This window comes from Amblyraja radiata, chromosome 14 (genome assembly GCF_010909765.2).
Source record: "Amblyraja radiata isolate CabotCenter1 chromosome 14, sAmbRad1.1.pri, whole genome shotgun sequence".
NCBI lineage: Eukaryota > Metazoa > Chordata > Chondrichthyes > Rajiformes > Rajidae > Amblyraja > Amblyraja radiata.
Genome location: NC_045969.1, coordinates 56,323,123 through 56,342,342, shown reverse-complemented (window position 1 = coordinate 56,342,342; position 19,220 = coordinate 56,323,123). Strand labels below are relative to the sequence as shown.

At 44.2% G+C, this 19,220-nt stretch overlaps 1 protein-coding gene across 1 annotated transcript in view; it reads right to left on the bottom strand.

Moving 5' to 3' along the window:
* Positions 1 to 19,220, bottom strand: part of gsk3b (glycogen synthase kinase 3 beta) — a 153,743-nt gene that overhangs the window by 7,841 nt on the left and 126,682 nt on the right. The window contains exons 7-9 of the mRNA XM_033033414.1: positions 17,563 to 17,660; positions 16,804 to 16,899; positions 7,476 to 7,662 (exon numbers count right to left, since the gene is read on the bottom strand). Of these exons, the coding sequence (XP_032889305.1) occupies positions 7,476 to 7,662; positions 16,804 to 16,899; positions 17,563 to 17,660 (381 nt within the window). The remainder of the gene's footprint in view (positions 1 to 7,475; positions 7,663 to 16,803; positions 16,900 to 17,562; positions 17,661 to 19,220) is intronic.

Genomic DNA, 19,220 nt, shown 5'->3' with positions numbered 1-19,220 from the left:
ATAGCAAGATATCCATCAGCTGAAAAGTGGTAGAAGATAGCATTTAATCCAGACAAGTGAGATATGGGCGGCACAGTGGCACCACAGGTAGAGCCGCTGCTTCACAGCATCAGACACACAGGTTCAATCTTGAACTCAGATGCTGTCTGCATGGAGTTTGCACGTTCGCCCTGTGATCGCATGGGTTTCCTCCGGGTGCTCTGGCTTCCTCCCACATCCCAAAGGCGTGCAGGTTTGTAGGTTTATTGGCCTCTGTAAATTGTCCCTAATGTGTAGGGAGTGGATGAGAAGGTGAGATAACAGAACTAGTGTGAATGGGTGATCAATGGTTTGCATGGACAGTGGTTTGGAGGGCCTGTTTCCATGCTGGATCTCTAAATCAAATGCACTTTTGCAGGGCAAATAGATCTTAGCAGGGAACTTAAGAGTTTCGATGTACAGGGAGACCTTGGGATGCATGTCCATTGCTCCCTGAAAATGTTGACACAGATAAGGTGGAGAAGGAGGCATTCGGTACGCTTTCTGCATGGGCTCCAGTACCGAGCGTAAGAGTTGGGATTTCATGTTGCAGCATTACAAAAAACATTGGTCAAATCGCACTTGGGAAGGGTGTAAATGACTAGTGGCCACAAGCAAGATGCAGTAGCAATAGAGGATGAAGAAGAGATGTTGCCTAGAATGGAGCACTGCAGACATAAGGAGAGATTGGACAAGATGGGCTCATTCTGTCAGAGGCCGAAGGGTGATCTTTCTTCCTGATGACTATTTGATCCATGCTCCCTAATGCCGCACCTGATCAGATTCTCCCTTAATGCCATGGCAGACACTTTCATCTGACCTCTGGAATTCAGCTACTGTTCGAGGACAGGTTTGTGCTTGAAGTCTCCGCCTTCTGCTAACCATTCAACTGATGGCCACCATTCGTGAATGGATGTAGCTGGACTTCAGACCTTTGATCCGATCCATTGGTCGAGGATTGCCTTAACTCTGTTAATCCCCTAGCCTCGTGTTACAGCCTCACTACTTATGTTTAAGTATGTCTGAAGCTGCACATGGCATGCCCCTTTTGTCTTCATTAAACCAACGTGGACCTCCTGGCTTGAATGCACAGATACGAGTGAGTGATAAGACCATGCCAAAGATTACAAATTGTGGTGTATATTACAATTCTGTGGATCATTCAGTGCCTCGTGCCTGGTAAATTATGAGCTGCCAAAGCAGTCTTGAGTGTCAAGTGAGTTTATTGTCATGTGTCCTGGATAGGACAATGAAATTCTTGCTTTGCTTCAGCACACAGAACATAGTAGCCATTTACTACAAAACAGATCAGTGTGTCCATTACCATAATATAAATATGTACACACATGAATAAATAAAATGATAAAGTGCAAATAACAGATAATGGGTTATTAATAATCAGTTTTGTCCGAGTCAGGTTTAATAGCCTGATGGCTGTGGGGAAGTAGCTATTCCTGAACTTGGTTAATAATAATAATAATATATCTTTTATTGTCATTGCACGTCAGTGCAACGAGATTTAGTGTGCAGCTCCACTGATGTACAAGAAATGTAAATAAATACAATACATAAATAAACAAGCTGAATTGATTGACGTGACCATCTGAGGGAGACTGTCCAAAGGGGGTGGGTGGGGGGGCACTCATTAGGGCCGGTTCAGAGCCGCTATAGCTCTTGGGATGAAACTGTTCCTGAGTCTGGAGGTTCGGGCGTAGAAGGCCTTGTAACGTCTGCCGGAGGGAAGTAGTTGAAACAGACCGTGGCAGGGGTGTGATGAGTCCTTATGGATGCTGAGGGCCTTCCTGAGGCACCGCGTGTGGTAGATGCCCTCCAAGGCTGGTAGCTCTGTCCCGATGATCCTCTGCGCTCTGTTGACGACGCGCTGAAGAGCTCTCCTCTCCGCCTCCGTGCAGCTGAGATACCACACAGAGATGCCATACGTTAGTATGCTCTCTGTGGTGCAGCGGTAGAACGTTGTCAGCAGCTGTTGGGGCAGACCAGTCTTTTTTAATGTCCTCAGGAAGAACAGTCGTTGCTGTGCCTTCTTGACCAGCGCGGCGGTGTTTGTGGACCATGTGAGGTCTTCTGAAATGTGAGTGCCCAGAAACTTAAAGCTGGACACTCTCTCCACACTTTCCCCATAAATGGAGATTGGGGCGTATTCTCCAGAATGGGACCTCCTGAAGTCAATAATCAGCCCCTTGGTCTTGGAGGTGTTTAGTGCCAAGTTGTTATTGGCGCACCAGTCTGCCAGGTTCTGCACCTCCGTCTGTATTTTGTTTCATCACCGTTGGTGATCAGCCCAATCACTGTTGTGTCGTCTGCAAACTTCACGATGGTGTTGGTGTCGAATGCAGGGACACAGTCGTGAGTGAAGAGGGAGTAGAGCATGGGGCTTAGTACACAACCCTGTGGTGTGCTGGTGCTCAGGGTGATGGTGGAGGACAGGTGCGGGCCCAGTCTCACTGCCTGCGGTCGCTCCGTGAGAAAGTTCAGGATCCAAGCGCATATCGGTGAGCTGAGGCCTAGCTGGTGGAGTTTGGTGGTGAGCTTGGTGGGGATGACCGTATTGAATGCAGAGCTATAGTCAATGAAGAGCATCCTCACATACGTGCCCTGTCTGTCCAGGTGAGTCAGGACAGTGTGAAGGGCCAGAGAGATGGCATCCTCTGTCGATCTATTTGCCCTGTATGCAAATTGATGGGAGTCCAGTGAGGCAGGGATGCTGGATTTAATATGGGAGAGGACCAGCCTTTCGAAGCACTTCATGGGGATTGGAGTCAGGGCAACCGGCCGGTAGTCGTTGAGGTTGGTGATTTTGGACTTTTTCGGCACCGGCACTATGGTGGCTGTTTTCAGGCACTTGGGGACCGTTGCCAGAGATAGAGAGAGATTGAAGATTCTCGTGAATACCTCCGCCAGCTGTCCAGCACAGTCCTTTAATACTCTTCCCTGGACTCCATCCGGGCCTGCAGCCTTGCGTGGATTGATCCTACGCAGAGCGCACTGTACCTCCTGAGTGCTCAGTGTTAAGGCCTGTCCCTCCGCTATGGCCGGGGTTATTCCACCCCTGGTGGTGTTGCCAGTATCGAACCGGGCAAAGAAGGTGTTTAGTTCGTTGGCCAGTGTGATATCACCGTGGGGGCAGGCGGGGCTGCTCTTGTAGTCCGTGATGTCCCTGACACCCTGCCACATGCTTCTGGTGTCCGCGGTATTGAAGTGGTCTTCTACCCTTTGCCTGTGGATGACTTTGGCCTTTTTTATGCCTCTGTTCAGGTTCGCCCTGGCCGCACTGTAAGCAGAAGTGTCCCTGGATTTAAAGGCGTTGTTGCGTGCCCTTAGTAGATCCTGAACCTCCTTGTTCATCCAGGGTTTCCGGTTTGGGAACATCTTTATTTGCTTGTCCACTGTGACAGTCTCCACACAGCAGTTGATGTAGGAGAGCACAGTGGATGTGTACTCCTCCAAGTCTACCCCTGTGCCACTGGTAGCCTGTTGTGCAAACAGGTCCCAGTCGGTGCGATCAAAGCAGTCCTGGAGTTGTAGGGTTGTGTCCTCGGGCCATATTTTGACCGTCCTTATTGCAGGTTTGGTCTTGCGGATGAGGGGTCTGTATGCAGGCAGTAGAAACAGTGAGAGGTGATCGGATTGTCCCAGGGATGGGCAGGGGAGAGCTCTGTATGCGTCCTTGATGTTGGTGTACACTTTATCCAACGTGTTTGAGCCCCTGGTAGGGCACTGCACATGCTGGTGGAATTTGCGGAGTGTGGCACATAGGTCGACCTGGTTAAAGTCCCCTGCAACAATGAAGGCACCGTCGGGGTGAGCATCCTGCTGCTTACTGATGGCCGAGTGCAGCTGTGCTAGTGCTAGGTTAGCATTAGCCTGTGGTGGGATGTATATGGCCATGATGATAACCATAGTAAACTCCCGAGGCAGGTAAAACGGTCTACATTTAAGCAGTAGGTATTCCAGGTCTGGGGAACAGTAGCTCTCTATTGCAGTGTGGTTGGTGCACCAGTCATTGTTGATGTAGATGCAGAGCCCACCACCCTTGCTCTTCCCGGAGTCCTTTGTTCTATCAGCACGATGCAGTTGGTCAGGTCCACAGCCCCATCGGGAACCAGCGCGCTGAGAAGGTCTCTGTGAAGATCAGCACACAGCAGTCTTCCAGGGATCGCTGGGTGTTGATCCAGAGCCTTACCTCATCCATCTTGTTGGTGAGTGACCGGACATTCGCCAGAAAGACGCTTGGGAGCGATGGTCTTTGTGGTGCCCTCCGTAGCCTGTCCTGCACCCCCGCTCGCCTTCCACGTTTCTGCTTCCTTTCCCGGCGCTTGCTCCGTCTCCTGCCCTCCGGAGTGGTGATCCAAGGGGCTTTCCTGCCCAGCTCCGACGGGACGGTAAGGGTACTGTAGTACTCACACGCCAGTTTCTCGCAGCCACGTCCGATGCTGAGTAGTTCCGAGCGGCTCCATGTGCGACCCGTCGGGATTGCGATGCGGGTCTTGGATTCCCTCGTCCTGTAGGTGAGTTTCTTCTTATGGTTCCTGGGGTTTCCGGGGTTACTATGGGTTCTAGGGGTTCTGGGGATTTTAATTACCTTGTTTTTCCAGCCGCGTTCGGTACCGGGCTGCTCCGAGTAAACTCGGGCTTGGGAGCACAAAGCCGCTGCGTCTGGACGCGCCGCCATCTTCGTTTTGGACCATTGTTGCAGTCTTCAGGCTCCTGTACCTTCTACCTGAAGGTAGCAGGGAGATGAGTGTGTGGCCAGGATGGTGTGGGTCTTTGATGATACTGCCAGCCTTTTTGAGGCAGCGACTGCAATAAATCCCCTTGATGGAAGGAAGGTCAGAGCCGATGATGGACTGGGCAGTGTTTACTACTTTTTGTAGTCTTTTCCTCTCCAGGGCGCTCAAGTTGCCGAACCAAGCCACGATGCAACTGGTCAGCATGCTCTCTACTGTGCACCTGTAGAAGTTAGAGAGAGTCCTCCTTGACAAACCGACTCTCCGTAATCTTCTCAGGAAGTAGAGGCGCTGATGAGCTTTCTTGATAATTGCATTAGTGTTCTCGGACCAGGAAAGATCTTCAGAGATGTGCACGCCCAGGAATTTGAAGCTCTTGACCCTTTCAACCATCGACCCGTTGATATAAACGGGGCTGTGGGTCCCCATCCTACTCCTTCCAAAGTCCACAATCAGTTCCTTGGTTTTGCTGGTGTTGAGGGCCAGGTTATTGTGCTGGCACCATATGGACAGTCGCTCGATCTCTCTTCTATACTCTGACTCATCCCCATCAGTGATACGTCCCACAACAGTGGTGTCGTCAGCGAACTTGATGATGGAGTTCGCACTGTGACCGGCTACGCAGTCGTGAGTATAGAGTGAGTACAGCAGGGGGCTGAGCACGCAGCCTAAGAGGTGCTCCCGTGCTGATTGTTATCGAGGCTGACACATTTCCACCAATACGAACAGAGTGTGGTCTGTGAATGAGGAAGTCGAGGATCCAATTGCCAAAGGGATGCGCAGAGACCCAGTTCTGCGAGTTTGGTAACCAGTTTGGAGGGGATGATTGGGTTAAATGCCGAGCTGTAATCAATGAATAACAGCCTGACATATGAGTTTTTGTTGTCCAAGTGGTCCAGTGCGGAGTGGAGGGCCAGTGAGATCACATCCACCGTTGATCTGTTGTGACGGTAAACGAACTGCAGTGGGTCCAGGTTTTTGTCGAGGTAGGAGTTAATTTGCTCCATGATCAACCTTTCAAAGCACTTCATCACCACCGGCGTTAGTGCCACTGGTCGATAGTCATTGAGGCACGTCACCTTACTCTTCTTGGGCACTGGTATAATTGATGCCCTTTTAAAGCAGGTGGGGACATCAGAGGAGAGGTTGAAAATGGTCCGTAGAAACTCCAGCCAGTTGGTCCGCACAGGTTTTTAGAACACGACCGGATATACCATCAGGTCCAGGCGCTTTTCGGGGGTTCACCCCTCTGAAGGATTTCCTGACGTCGTGAGTGTACAGCATTTAGCACAATGGCAGTGCCACAAAACAATGTCATGCCATTGATGGTGGCCAGCCATAGAGCTCATCACCATACAGCTGGGGAACAAAGTGTAAATAAACAGAGAGGGAGATGCCAGCAGAGTCACATTCAACATGTGGCAGAGAGGGAGAGCTCACGGTGCAGAGAACCTGTCCACACATGGGGAGCAGGAGCCGCTGCCGATCCTAGTGGTGGTCTGTAGCCCTCATGAAGGTGTATCTCCACAGATCAGCATTGACCACTCATCCTATCCGACCAAACACCTGTCTGAAGAAGGGGCCTGACCCGAAACTTTACCTATCCATGTTCTCCAGAGACAGACACAAAATGCTGGAGCAGCATCTCTGGAGAGAAGGAATGGACGACGTTTCTGGTCGAGACCCTTCTTCAGACTGATGTCAGGGAAGTGGGCGGTAAAATGTAGTCGGAGACAGTAAGACTGGTGGGAGAACTGGGAATGGGGAGGGATAGAGAGAGAGGGAAAACAAGGGCTATTTGAATTTTGAGAAGTCAATGTTCATGCCGCTGGGGTGTAAGCTGCCCAAGCAAAATATGAGGTGCTGTCCCTCACTCTGACAATGGAGGAAGCCCAGGACAGAAAGGTCAGTGTGGGAATGGGAGATGCTGTATGACCCGCGGAGTTACTCCAGCACTGTGTGCCATTATGAGGGATTTGAGGCAGCAGCACGTGGCAACTGGATCTTTCTTAAAAATATAGTAAGAGGGCCATGTATTTGTAGGCGTTTTAAATTAGAGGACCAAGAATGCTGTACTGTGCTACACTATAAGCAGACTACAGGTGCACCAAAGAAAGCATACTGCTAGGTTGCAGGACAGCTCTGCCCAAGATCGCAAATAATTGCAGAGTTGTGGATGTGGCCCAGTCCATCACACAGACCAGACTCTCCATCATTGACACCATCTGCGCTTCACTGTTTTACAAAAGCAGCCAACATGATCAAAGACTTGTCCCACCCTTGCCTCATTCCCTCTTCTCCCCGCTCCCGTCCGGCAGAAGGTACTGAAGCTTGAAAGTGCACACAGCACCAGATTCAGGAACAGCTTCTTCCCCTCTGTTATCAGGCTTCTGAACAGCCCTTCCATAAGCTAGAGTACTGTCCGATTCACCTCTACCCCATTGTGGACATTGGACTTTGTCTGTGGAACTGGTGCGTTACAGAGTCAAGGATGAATTCTAAATTCTCTGTCCTCTCCTTTGCTCTGCCTGTTGTACTTGAGTTCAGCTTGATTCTATTTATGTACAGTGCAAAGCTTTTCACTGTACCTCTGCACACGTGAGAACAATAAATCTTAACCTACAAAGCTGCAAGTATAGAAAAAGCAATTTTAAATTGGTTTGTTTTTTCAATGTAACCTTCAAAAATAGTTATTTTCTTAGTCCTCACCTTGAGTAGTGAAATTGAACAGTAATGGTTTCTCACGCCCATTTGGTAACTTGACATTTGGGTCCCGTAGTTCATCAAAGAATGTATGTGCACATGCCTCTAGAGGTGTCAAACGGGCGGTGGGCGTATATTCCAGCAGTCGGCTACAGAGCGCAATAGCTTCCGGTGGAGTGCGGGGTCGGAAGACCTGTCAAAATAAAAACGTGTTTAATCAATAAAAATATCACCAATTGAAAAATGCATATAGTTCCCAAGTGAAATGGGGCAACAATTGATATTTGAATAGACAGGCACCTCGCCATTTATACATTTTTTGAAATAACCAGCTTGTTCCTTAAATATGAAAGTTTGATTTTGGAATAGTGCATTCAAATTTACTGCCGGCACATTGGCTGCCTATGTTTAATTTACAAGGTTTTGAATTGCTCTCTGCTTTTCAAGCACATAACCTAGACGTAAAACGCCAGGTGCCTGCATGACTTAGCCCATACAAGGGCAGGAATGAAGTGATCAAGGGATGTTATGAATGCCCGTCTATCTTTCCAATGTATTATGTGGCACTATTCAAGGAAAAGGATAACGTGTATCATAGAGTCATTCAGCAAGGAAACGGGCCCTGTGATCCATGCCAACCAAGATGCCCCAATCCTGAACCATATGTACCATTACTAACTTCACCAAAAATAGATTATCCAGTAAATTATTGCAATGTTATATTGTGGAACTTTCCTGTTAGAATGCATCTGTATTAATACATATTTCACTCTATCGTTTGTGAAGTAATTCTGAACATCCAAGTCATAGAAGGCACCCTAAACATTAGCGTAAAAAAATAAAATCACTCAACCAAATGTCAAATGCATCAATCGGACGATTTTACAGCGTTTATAAAATGTAGTTTTTCCGAAAACAAGCAAACGTATTGACATAATTAAAATACATTTTGATGACTCAAAACTTGAACATGTGACACGACCTATCCTGTTAAATAGTTACGCGATTTCCTGATGCAAAGACAAAAGCGGGTTTGGTTGATCGAGTATTTAATAATCAAACAGCCTCTCTCAAAGTTTTACCTCATCCAGGTTTCTCTGTACCTTTGCTGACGGGCAGAAACTCGTGCACGGACAAAGTTCCACTGCTACCTATCACCCTGGTCAATGTTTACTTAAATACCAAGCCAACTTGCGACTTTGCTTGTCTGGAGGCAGCTGAGACTATTTACCCTTGATACATTGAGACAATATCTAAAAGCACTTTTATCACCCCAGACTTTTAATAGTTAACGGCAAACATGAGTGATCTCTGCCTAGATTAAATGAACCCTTTATCAATAATGTCATCAACTCTTTATTGAGTGGACTATCCACATTGTTATTAACCAATTGATCTACTCTAGTCTAGACTATATTTAAAAAGCAAAAGATTAAAATCAGTTGCTGGAGATCTGCCAATTTATACAACTAGTAATTAATGCTAAAATTAGTTTATAAAAAAATGAAGCTTCATCGCAAAGTAAAGAGCAAGACCAGGAAATAGGCATGATCAAAAGCTCAAATATTAGTTGTAATTAGCAAATTCACTGGGTGATTTGCATATATCACACTAAGCAACACATATAGACTGCTTTACCAGTTAATACTTGTAAAAGGAGAATAATTTTCAGTTTACTAATGCAAATTTTTGCTATCCTTTTAAAATTGTAATTGATTACATTTGGAAAGTATGTTATTGGAGTGAAGTACATTTGGGCTCAGATTGCTAAAGATATTCTACATCCTTTGTCAAAAATGTAATGTTTTTCTACTATTGCCACATTACTTGTAAACTGTTCTGTTCACCATTCTGCCATCTAAAATTCCATATAGCAAACATTTGTATGAGATTGTCATTCAAGATTCGCAGTACTATCAGCTTCAATTTGCACATGCTACAGGAAAATTAATAGTAAAAGTTCAGTTAAATAGTTATGCAAACCTATTTCTGTACTGATTGGGAAAACACCTCACAGAAGATAAAATATTAGTCTTCTCATAGCTTGCACATGGAAATGAATGAATAAATCAGCCCTACAGAATGGGAGCAGGCCCTTCAGTCCAACTTCTCCATGCCAACCAAGGTCTCTTCCTGAGGTAGTCCCAATTTCCTGCATATGACTCACATCCCTCTAGACCTTTCCTATCCATGTACCTGTCCAGATATCTTTTCAACAGAGGGGAAGCAAAAAACATTGGGGTTTGGCATTAACTGAAAAATGGTTAATATTGTATTTCAGAATATTTTTCTGCATTTGTTAAAATGTTTATTGCCTTTCTAACTCCATTTCCTCCACCATCCACAGGAGAAAATAATACTCTCTAGCCACTTGCAGCGACACGCTCAAATTTCCTAAAGACCAACTTCATTTACCATAACAGTTCTTCAGATTTGTTCCTATTAAACCCAATCTCTGGCATCCTGCTACATTTCTTTGTGGTGCAGAGTGGCGCCAGCAATGGCTGCCTCACCAGCAGTCTGTCTGTCCCTTCCTTCTTTCGTTTGTTTGTATGTATGTGTTAAATGGATGTTTATAGTGTTCTTTAGCATGTTTTATGTATGGGGGGGTTTTGGGGAAACTTTTTCTAACCTCTTACCTCGACAGAGATGAGATTTTTTCCCCTATCGTATCTCCGTCCGCACTGCGGCCTAACATTGAGGAGTTGGCGGCCTTTGCTGGAGACCGACTTCGAGAGCTCTACCACGTGAGCTTGCGGGACTTACCATCACGGAGCTCACGATCCCTGTCGGGGATCGACTTTGGGGCTCCAACCGCGGGAGCCTGTGGATTTTAACATCCTGGAGCTCGCGGTCTCTGGTTAGAGACAGACTTCAGGAGCTTCGATCGCTCAAACACGGAAGCTTCGATCGCCCTGACTGCAGATGGTTCGAATGCCCCGACCGCGGGAGAATAAAAGAGGAAGAAGTTCTGGCTATCGCCTTCCATCACAGTGAGGAGCGTGGGGAATCTGCTGTGGTGGATGTTTATGTTAACTTTTATGTAGTTGTGTGTCTTGTTGCTTTTTTTAGTATGGCTGCATGGTAATTCGAATTTCACTGTACCTTTAATTGGTACATGTGACAATAAACCGACCTTGAAACATTGAAGGAAATTTGAAGGTCAGCGTTCTGGGCTTCGAGTTTGGAAAACTATGTTATTCAGATGGCCGAGCTTTTCTTTCTGGGTCTACATGCTTCTAACTTCAAATCAAATGCGTAGCACCAATCATCTTGTCTCTTCTTTCCCAAAGTCATTATTCCAGGATTCCTTTGGAACAGAAAGTGTAAACTAACTTCCTTCTTCAGGCTCTCCAAGTCAAACCTCCTACATGTTTCTCTCTGGCAAGGATGGAGTTTTTAAACTTACTTTCACAGTGTTCATTTTAACCAACCAACTCACACATCCCACTGCCGACTTACCAACGTTTGGCTCAGCATCTGCAGTTCCTTGGATTTCCAATTTTCTTTCCTCCACTACCCTCTACCTGGTGCTAGGGTTTCCTGTCAGAACTGTCACCATCAAACCTCCTCAACCTTATGCCAATACTGATCTTATTATTCTCCTCTTACACAGAGTGAGCGGTCTACTTGTTCCTCACTTACTCCGACTGCACTGTAACCAGAGATTCCCTCATTTTATCTCAACAGCTGGCTCACAGCAACCTCTTCCAAAAGCACGCCAGACTTCACAAGCTACCTAAATACAAACTGCTGCCGTTGGATCTGAAGTAAGGACATTACGCTGCTGTTGAAAGCTCTGCTCAAGATAGAGGTCTGGAGATGCGGGAGACAAAGAATGAGATGCAGGCAGAGAGAGGAGGCCGTGGAGGTATGCATTGTCGCTTGAATGTTAATACAGTCCACCTTGGATGCAATGTTCCCATAGAACAGATGTTTTCCTTTGCCCTGTTTACGAATACCTTCTGTGTAAAATTCACCTTTTGCAAAATGAAATTTGGGCAATGCCCACAAGTTAACTGCACAGAGAAATAGGAAGCTGAATGATAGAACAGATCTTAAAAGAAAACCAAAAGGTGGTTGAACTATGTTCAAAGAATAAAATAAACCATACCCGAGGTACCCCAAATGTTTCCAAGATGAAAAAGCCCCTTTTACGTTTAGCACAAATAGTAATTTTGCTCTTCCAATGAACTAAATTGACAGCTGTACAAGAATATGAAAAATCTACATTCCGAAATAAATCCAAGCTCATTAACAAATAAAAAATATTTATATCCAATGCACACTGATCTGTTTTGTAGTCAATGCCTACTATGTTCTGTTGTGCTGAAGCAAAGCAAGAATCTCATTGTCCTATCAGGGACACATGACAATAAACTCACTTGAACTTGAACTTGGTTTGTGGTTTCATTGTCTAGATTCCTTGAGCTTGGAGGCAATGAGATTGTTCACCAACTGATCATCGGCAAAAGCAAGCATTAATTTGAGTACCTGCAAAGATCGGGGCATGATACTAAAGAGCCTCGTGGGCTCATTAATCTTTCTTATTCCAGGTTTCAAAAATTAGCAACAGCTGGATAGAATTTTATCTCCTCGAGTGCTCTATCTATGAATTTGATCACTCTCAAGATGAAGCAATCAGCGTCAAGCTGCCAAGGGCACATTGCCTTTCCCATTACTAATTCATTGCATTTAAAAAAAATCTATTTTTCTCATGATTGAAGTCTTTCGCGGAAGAATATTGCCAGAAAATAATGTACATTATAGCTGGTGGTTAATAACTGAGCAACTGTAGAATTGGACTTACTCAACTAATCCTCACTGTATAAAAAAAAATCAAAAAATCAGGTCCCTACATGATGCATCCACCAAATCTGGTGTCGAATCTACATGTCTATCACCAGGAAAAGGAATAGCTTTAATCATGCAATATGTTCAATGTTAGAAGAGTGAAAGAAATATCTATTAAAGAGATTTTGAAATAATATTTAAACATAGAAGGCACACACCATTTGATTTTTGTGGATACAAAGAACTGCAGATGCCGGTTTACAAAAAAAAAAAGACAAAGAGCTGGAGTAACTCAGCGGGTCAGACAGCATCTGTGGAGACGTGGAGAAATGACGTTTCAAGTAAGGACCCTTCTTCGGACTCATGGGTGGCGTTTCGGGTCGGGATCCTTCTCAAATTTCTTTAGTTGAGTTTAGTTTAGAGATAAAGCGCGGAAACAGACCCTTCGGCCCTACGCAGACCAGCGATCCCCGCACATTAACACTATCCGATACCCATTAGGGACAAGTTTTTTACATTTACACCAAGCCAATTAACCTACAAACCTGTATGTATTTGGGAGGAAACCAAAGATCTCGGAGAAACCCCTCGCAGGTCATGGGGAGAACGTACAAACTCCGTACAGACAGCACCCGTAGTCGGGATCGAACCCGGGTCTCTGGCGCTGCATTCGCTGTAAGGTAGCAACTCTACCGCTGCGCCACCGTTTCGCCCTGACTCTTCTCTCAGTCTAAACAAAGGTCTCAACCCAAAATGCCATTTATCCACGTTCTCCAGAGATGCTGCCTGATCCAGTGTCTTTATTTGATTTGTGGTACTTCTGCTGCAGCAAAACTTTGTATATGCCTTGCAGTTAAATAGCACTTGCAGCTTGCAGAAGCATGATTTCTATCTTCTCCTACTGATACTTTGACCATAAGTGTAATCTACAACGTGAATGTCAAAATGCGCCATTGGCCTCTGAAATTTAAGACTCCGATTATTCTCCAGCATTATTCTGTTCACTCAATCTCTGATTTGCTCACTCTATCCAATCAACTCCAGCACATATTTTTGCCCTTACTTTCATTCTCATTTGCTAATTTCTCCCAAAGTTTTATCTATTCTTGCACATATTGCCAACCACTCACTTACAATTGATGTATTTCATCAGCAAATTCTCATCAGCACTCATAATCAAGCTGATACATACTGTCACCCTAAAGTGCGGGTCAGACTGTAGAATGGTCGCCTGTCCACTCACTCCGCAGATGCTGCCTGACCCGCTGAGTTCCACCAGCACTAAGCCTTTAGCTCAAGATTCCAGCATCTGCAGTTCCTTATAATCATCCAATGACTCTCCTTTTACCCCAGGGGAGAGAACACTTTGGGGATCCAATCAGACCTTTACTAGTGCAGCCAACATACAATTGCTCATCTCCAGTGCCAACTTTTAATGGCAATTTTGTTTCATATTCTAGGAGAGTAAATAACAGCATTTGATTCATTGATGCTGTGCGGATGCAAAGAGCTTTAAGACAGAACTACAGTGAACCATATAACCATATAACAATTACAGCACGGAAACAGGCCATCTCGACCCTTCTAGTCCGGGCCGAACACGTATTCTCCCCTAGTCCCATGTACCTGCGTTCAGACCATAACCCTCCATTCCTTTCCCGTCCATATAACTACCCAATTTATTTTTAAATGATAAAAATGAACCTGCCTCCACCACCTTCACTGGAAGCTCATTCCACACAGCCACCACTCTCTGAGTAAAGAAGTTCCCCCTCATGTTACCCCTAAACTTCTGTCCCTTAATTCTCAAGTCATGTCGCCTTGTTTGAATTTTCCCTACTCAGTGGGAAAAGCTTATCCACGTCAACTCTGTCTATCCCTCTCATCATTTTAAAGACCTCTATCAAGTCCCCCCTTAACCTTCTGCGCTCCAAAGAATAAAGCCCTAACTTGTTCAACCTTTCTCTGTAACTTAGTTTCTGAAACCCAGGCAACATTCTAGTAAATCTCCTCTGTACTCTTTCTATTTTGTTGACATCCTTCCTATAATTAGGCGACCAAAATTGTACACCATACTCCAAAATTGGCCTCACCAATGCCTTGTACAATTTTAACATTACATCTCAGCTTCTATACTCAATGCTCTGATTTATAAAGGCCAGCACACCAAAAGCTTTCTTTACCACCCTATCTACATGAGATTCCACTTTCAGGGAACTGTCCACAGTTATTCCCAGATCCCTCTGTTCACCTGCATTCTTCAATTCCCTACCATTTACCATGTACGTCCTATTTTGATTTGTCCTGCCAAGATGTAGCACCTCACACTTATCAGCATTAAACTCCATCTGCCATCTTTCAGCCCACTCTTCCAACTGGCATAAATCTCTCTGTAGACTTTGAAAAACTACTTCATTTTCCACAACCCCACCTATCTTAGTATCATCTGCATACTTACTAATCCAATTTACCACACCATCATCCAGATCATTGATGTACATGACAAACAACAGTGGACCCAACACAGATCCCTGTGGCACCCCACTAGTCACTGGCCTCCAACCTGACAAACAACCATCCACCATTACTCTCTGGCATCTCCCATTCAGCCACTGCTGAATCCATCTTGCTACTCCACCATTAATACCCAACCATTGAACTTTCTTAACCAACCTTCCGTGAGGAACCTTGTCAAAGGCCTTAATGAAGTCCATATATACAACATCCACTGCTTTACCCTCATCAATTTCCCGAGTAACCTCTTCAAAAAATTCAAGAAGATTACTCAAACATGACCTTCCAGGCACAAATCCATGTTGACTGTTCCTAATCAGACCCTGTTTATCCAGATGCTTATTTATATTATCTCTAAGTATCCTTTCCATTAATTTGCCCACCACTGACGTCAAACTAACAGGTCTATAATTGCTAGGTTTACTCTTAGACCCCTTTTTAAACAATGGAACAACATGCGCAGTACCCCAATCCTCCGGCACTATTCCCGTTTCTAATGACATTTGAAATATTTCTGTCATAGCCCCTGCTATTTCTACACTAACTTCCCTCAATGTCCTAGGGAATATCCTGTCCGGACCTGGAGACTTATCCACTTTTATATTTCTCAAAATTGTCAGTACTTCCTCTTCTTTGATCCTCATAGTTTCCATAGCTACTCTACTTGTTTCCCTTACCTCACATAATTCAATATCCTTCCCCTTGGTGAATACCGAAGAAAAGAAATTGTTCAATATCTCCCCCATCTCTTTTGGCTCTGCAGATAGCTGTCCACTCTGACTCTCTAATGGACCAACTTTATCCCTCGTTATCCTTTTGCTATTACTATAGCTGTAGAAACCCTTTAGATTTACTTTCACCTTACTTGCCAAAGCAACCTCATATCTTCTTTTAGCTTTTCTAATTTCTTTCTTAAGATTTTTTAAACATTCTTTATACTCCTCAAGCACCTCATTTACTCCATGCTGCCTATAATTATTGTAGATCTCTCTCTTTTTCCGAACCATGTGTCCAATTTCCCTTGAAAACCATGGTTTCCAATGGAATATTGTTTCATTTAATGATTTTGCTTGAAGATAGACACAAAATGCTGCAGTAACTCTGCGGGACGGGCAGCATCTCTGAAGAGAAGGAATGAGTGACGTTTCGGGACGAGACCCTTCTTCAGTTCTTTCATACACATAACGATTTTGCTTGATAGTTGTGATATTCACAATAATGGATGAATGATGCAAGTTTTGGTTTAGTGTTGAGAGGAAGGAAGGTCTCTTCTCCATATCCAGGAAGTGAAAAAGCTCAAATAAAAATACATTTATGCACTTTCAACTCCGGCTCAGTCAGTATGGATCCACAAGTTATCAAGGTCCATATCAAATTGCGAACTGGAAATATGCAAATATAACAGAATTATATTAATGGGAAATATTATTTAGCGTGGGATTGAATAATTAGTAATATGTAATTAGTACTTCATAACCCATGTTTTAAAGGGAAATTTGCTGCTGAGAACCAATTTAAAATAAAATGTCTCACAAAGCAATGCGAAACATCAAAAAGTTAATTTCATAAACTTTGAGTAATGATTGCAAAAGATCCAAAATAAGCCCTGATACTGTTTCTAAAACATTGTTTTATTTTTGTTCCGATACATCATACAGAAATTTGCTCGACCGAAAAACATATTTATTCCAATTTATAGTATTAGTATTTAATAGCTACGACAGGCTAAAGTAAAAATTTTCACTGTGTAATAACTATAATATTTTATAGACATTTTATCTCCTTATAGAATATTAGGCTGAAAACACAGCTGCTTGAATGAGTATGTTGGTCTATAATGACCTGACAAGTTTAACATAAAACTCGACAGACAAAAGCCATAAATGCTTTCCTCTGTAATTTTAGCGTTCGATTCTAAAACTGCAATAATAGCATATCATTAACCTGCTTGACCGAGGGAGATGTTGGCAGTTCTTGGCTTGCTAAACTTTGCCCTGTACTACTGCATAAATGTTCCTTTGCTTACCTTAGTCCAAGGATGTGCCTTGATCTGTGGGAATTTGAATTCAGTGTAGTTGGGATTCATCTCTCTGATTTGCTCCCTTGTTGGTGTTCCCAGGACCTGGAAGCAAACATGAAATATGCATTGTATAATCTGATGAATTCATACACAGGAATACAATTCATTAGATGATACAATTACTTGCAAGTTGAACACTGGCGGCTAACACATCCTCAACGCTAGTGCATAAGAACAGGCCAAGGTGCAAGGATTGAGTTTCAAGTGCTCTAGATTATCAACCAAAAGTATGGTTACATTCTTTGAAATAAGTTCAACCACATACAAACAGAAACCTCAAAAGACTGCGATGAACTGGCAATTATCCAAGTTGCATCTGGTCAGTCCTCACTCATCCAATGTACTCAAAGACCAATTCTAAATGGAAACATTAGATTTCTTTCACGCGGTACACTTAGATAGATATGTTAATTGTTTGAACAGTCAAGTGTACACTCACACGCATTAAATAAATCATTCCATATCAAGGCAATTAAGAACTTGCGTCAGGCTCCAGATGTGGAAGAAAGCAGCAGAAAATGAAGCCTTTCAAAGCATTTTGTTCCATCATTATCAAACTGATCTGCCACAGTAAGGATTAGGGTTATTGTAGTAGTGGAATTAAGCATAGGTTAGAGGCTTAAAAAACAAACTTTCAAAAGGGTAAAACAACAAGACAATCTAGGTACACATTATGCTTGCATGTTTGAAGAAGTGATAGCATACCTTTATAATTTCTACCAGCTGATCAACACCACTGTCACCGGGGAAGATGGGCTGTCCTAGCAATAGCTCTGCTAATACGCAGCCAGCCGACCATACATCTACAAATGTAAAGGCAAGTCAAGCCGTTAATTTTCACAGCAGTGAATATGATTTTTTTAAAATTTGATCTTCTTCAGAATATTCTTCTCGGAAGAATGGCAGGACTTACACAGATTAATGGCACATTCATTTCATGAATATACTATCCACATTGTACATACCACATTTAAGCAAAGTACAGTAAATTTGTGATAATAGAAAATAGGTGCAAGAGTAGGCCATTCGGCCCTTTCATTCAATATGATCATGGCAGATCATCCAAAATCAATACCCCGTTCCGGCTTTTTCCCCATACCCCTTGATTCCCTTAGCCCTAAGAGCTAAATCTAACTCTCTCTTGAAAACATACAGTGAATTGGTCTCCACTGCCTTCTGTGGCAATTTAATTCAATTCCACAGATGCACAACTCTCTGGGAGAAAAGGTTTTTCCTCATCTCAGCCATAAATGGCCTACCCCTTATTCTTAAACTGTGACCCCTGTTTCTGGACTCCCCTCCTCACCAGGGTTATGTGCAACTGCAATAGGACCTCCTTACTCCTAAACTCAAATCTTCTCAGAATGAAGGCCAACATGCCATTAGCTTTCTTCACTGCCTGCTGTACCTGCATGCTTGCTTTCAGTAGGAAGACACAAAAAACTGGAGTAACTCAGCGGGTGAGGCAGCATCTCTGGAGAGAAGGAACAGGTGACGTTTCGGGTCGAGACCCTTCTTCAGACTGATGTCAGGGGAGGGGACGGCACAAAGATAGAATGTAGGCGGAGACAGTAAGACTGGTGGCAGAACTGGGAAGGGGGAGGGGATGGAGAGAGAAAGCAAAGGCGATCTGAAATATGAGGTGCCTCATAACAGCACCTCATATTTCGCTTGGGTAGCTTACACCCCAGCAGTATGAACATTGACTTCTCTAACTTCTAATAGCCCTTGCTTTCCCTCTCTCCATCCACTCCCCTTCCCAGTTCTCCCACCAGTTTTGCTGTCTCCGACTATATTCTGTCTGTCCCGCCCACATCCCCTGACATCAGCCTGAAACATCACCCATTCCTTCTCTCCAGAGGTGCTGCTTGTCCCGCTGAGTTACTCCCGTTCTCTATCCATGTCAATGCCCTACCCCCAATACCATGTGCTCTAATTTTGCACACTAATCTCTTGTGTGGGACCATGTCAAAGGCTTTCTGAAAGTCCAGATACACCACATCGCCTGTCTCTCCCTTATTCATTCTACTTGTTACATCCTCAAAAAATTCCAGAAGATTAGTCAAGCATGATTTCCCCTTCATAAATCCATGCTGACTTTGACCGATCCCGTCACTGTTTTCCAAATGCGCTGCTATAACATCTTTAATAATCGACTCCAGCATCTTCCCCACTACCGATGTAAGGCTAACTGGTCTATAATTCCCCTTTTTTCTCTCTCCCTCCTTTCTTAAAAAGTGGAGTTGCATTGGCTACCCTCCAGTCCACAGGAACTGATCCAGAGTCGAGAGAACATTGGAAAATGATCACCAATGCATCCACGATTTCTAGGGTCACCTCCTTGAGTACTCTGGGATGTAGAC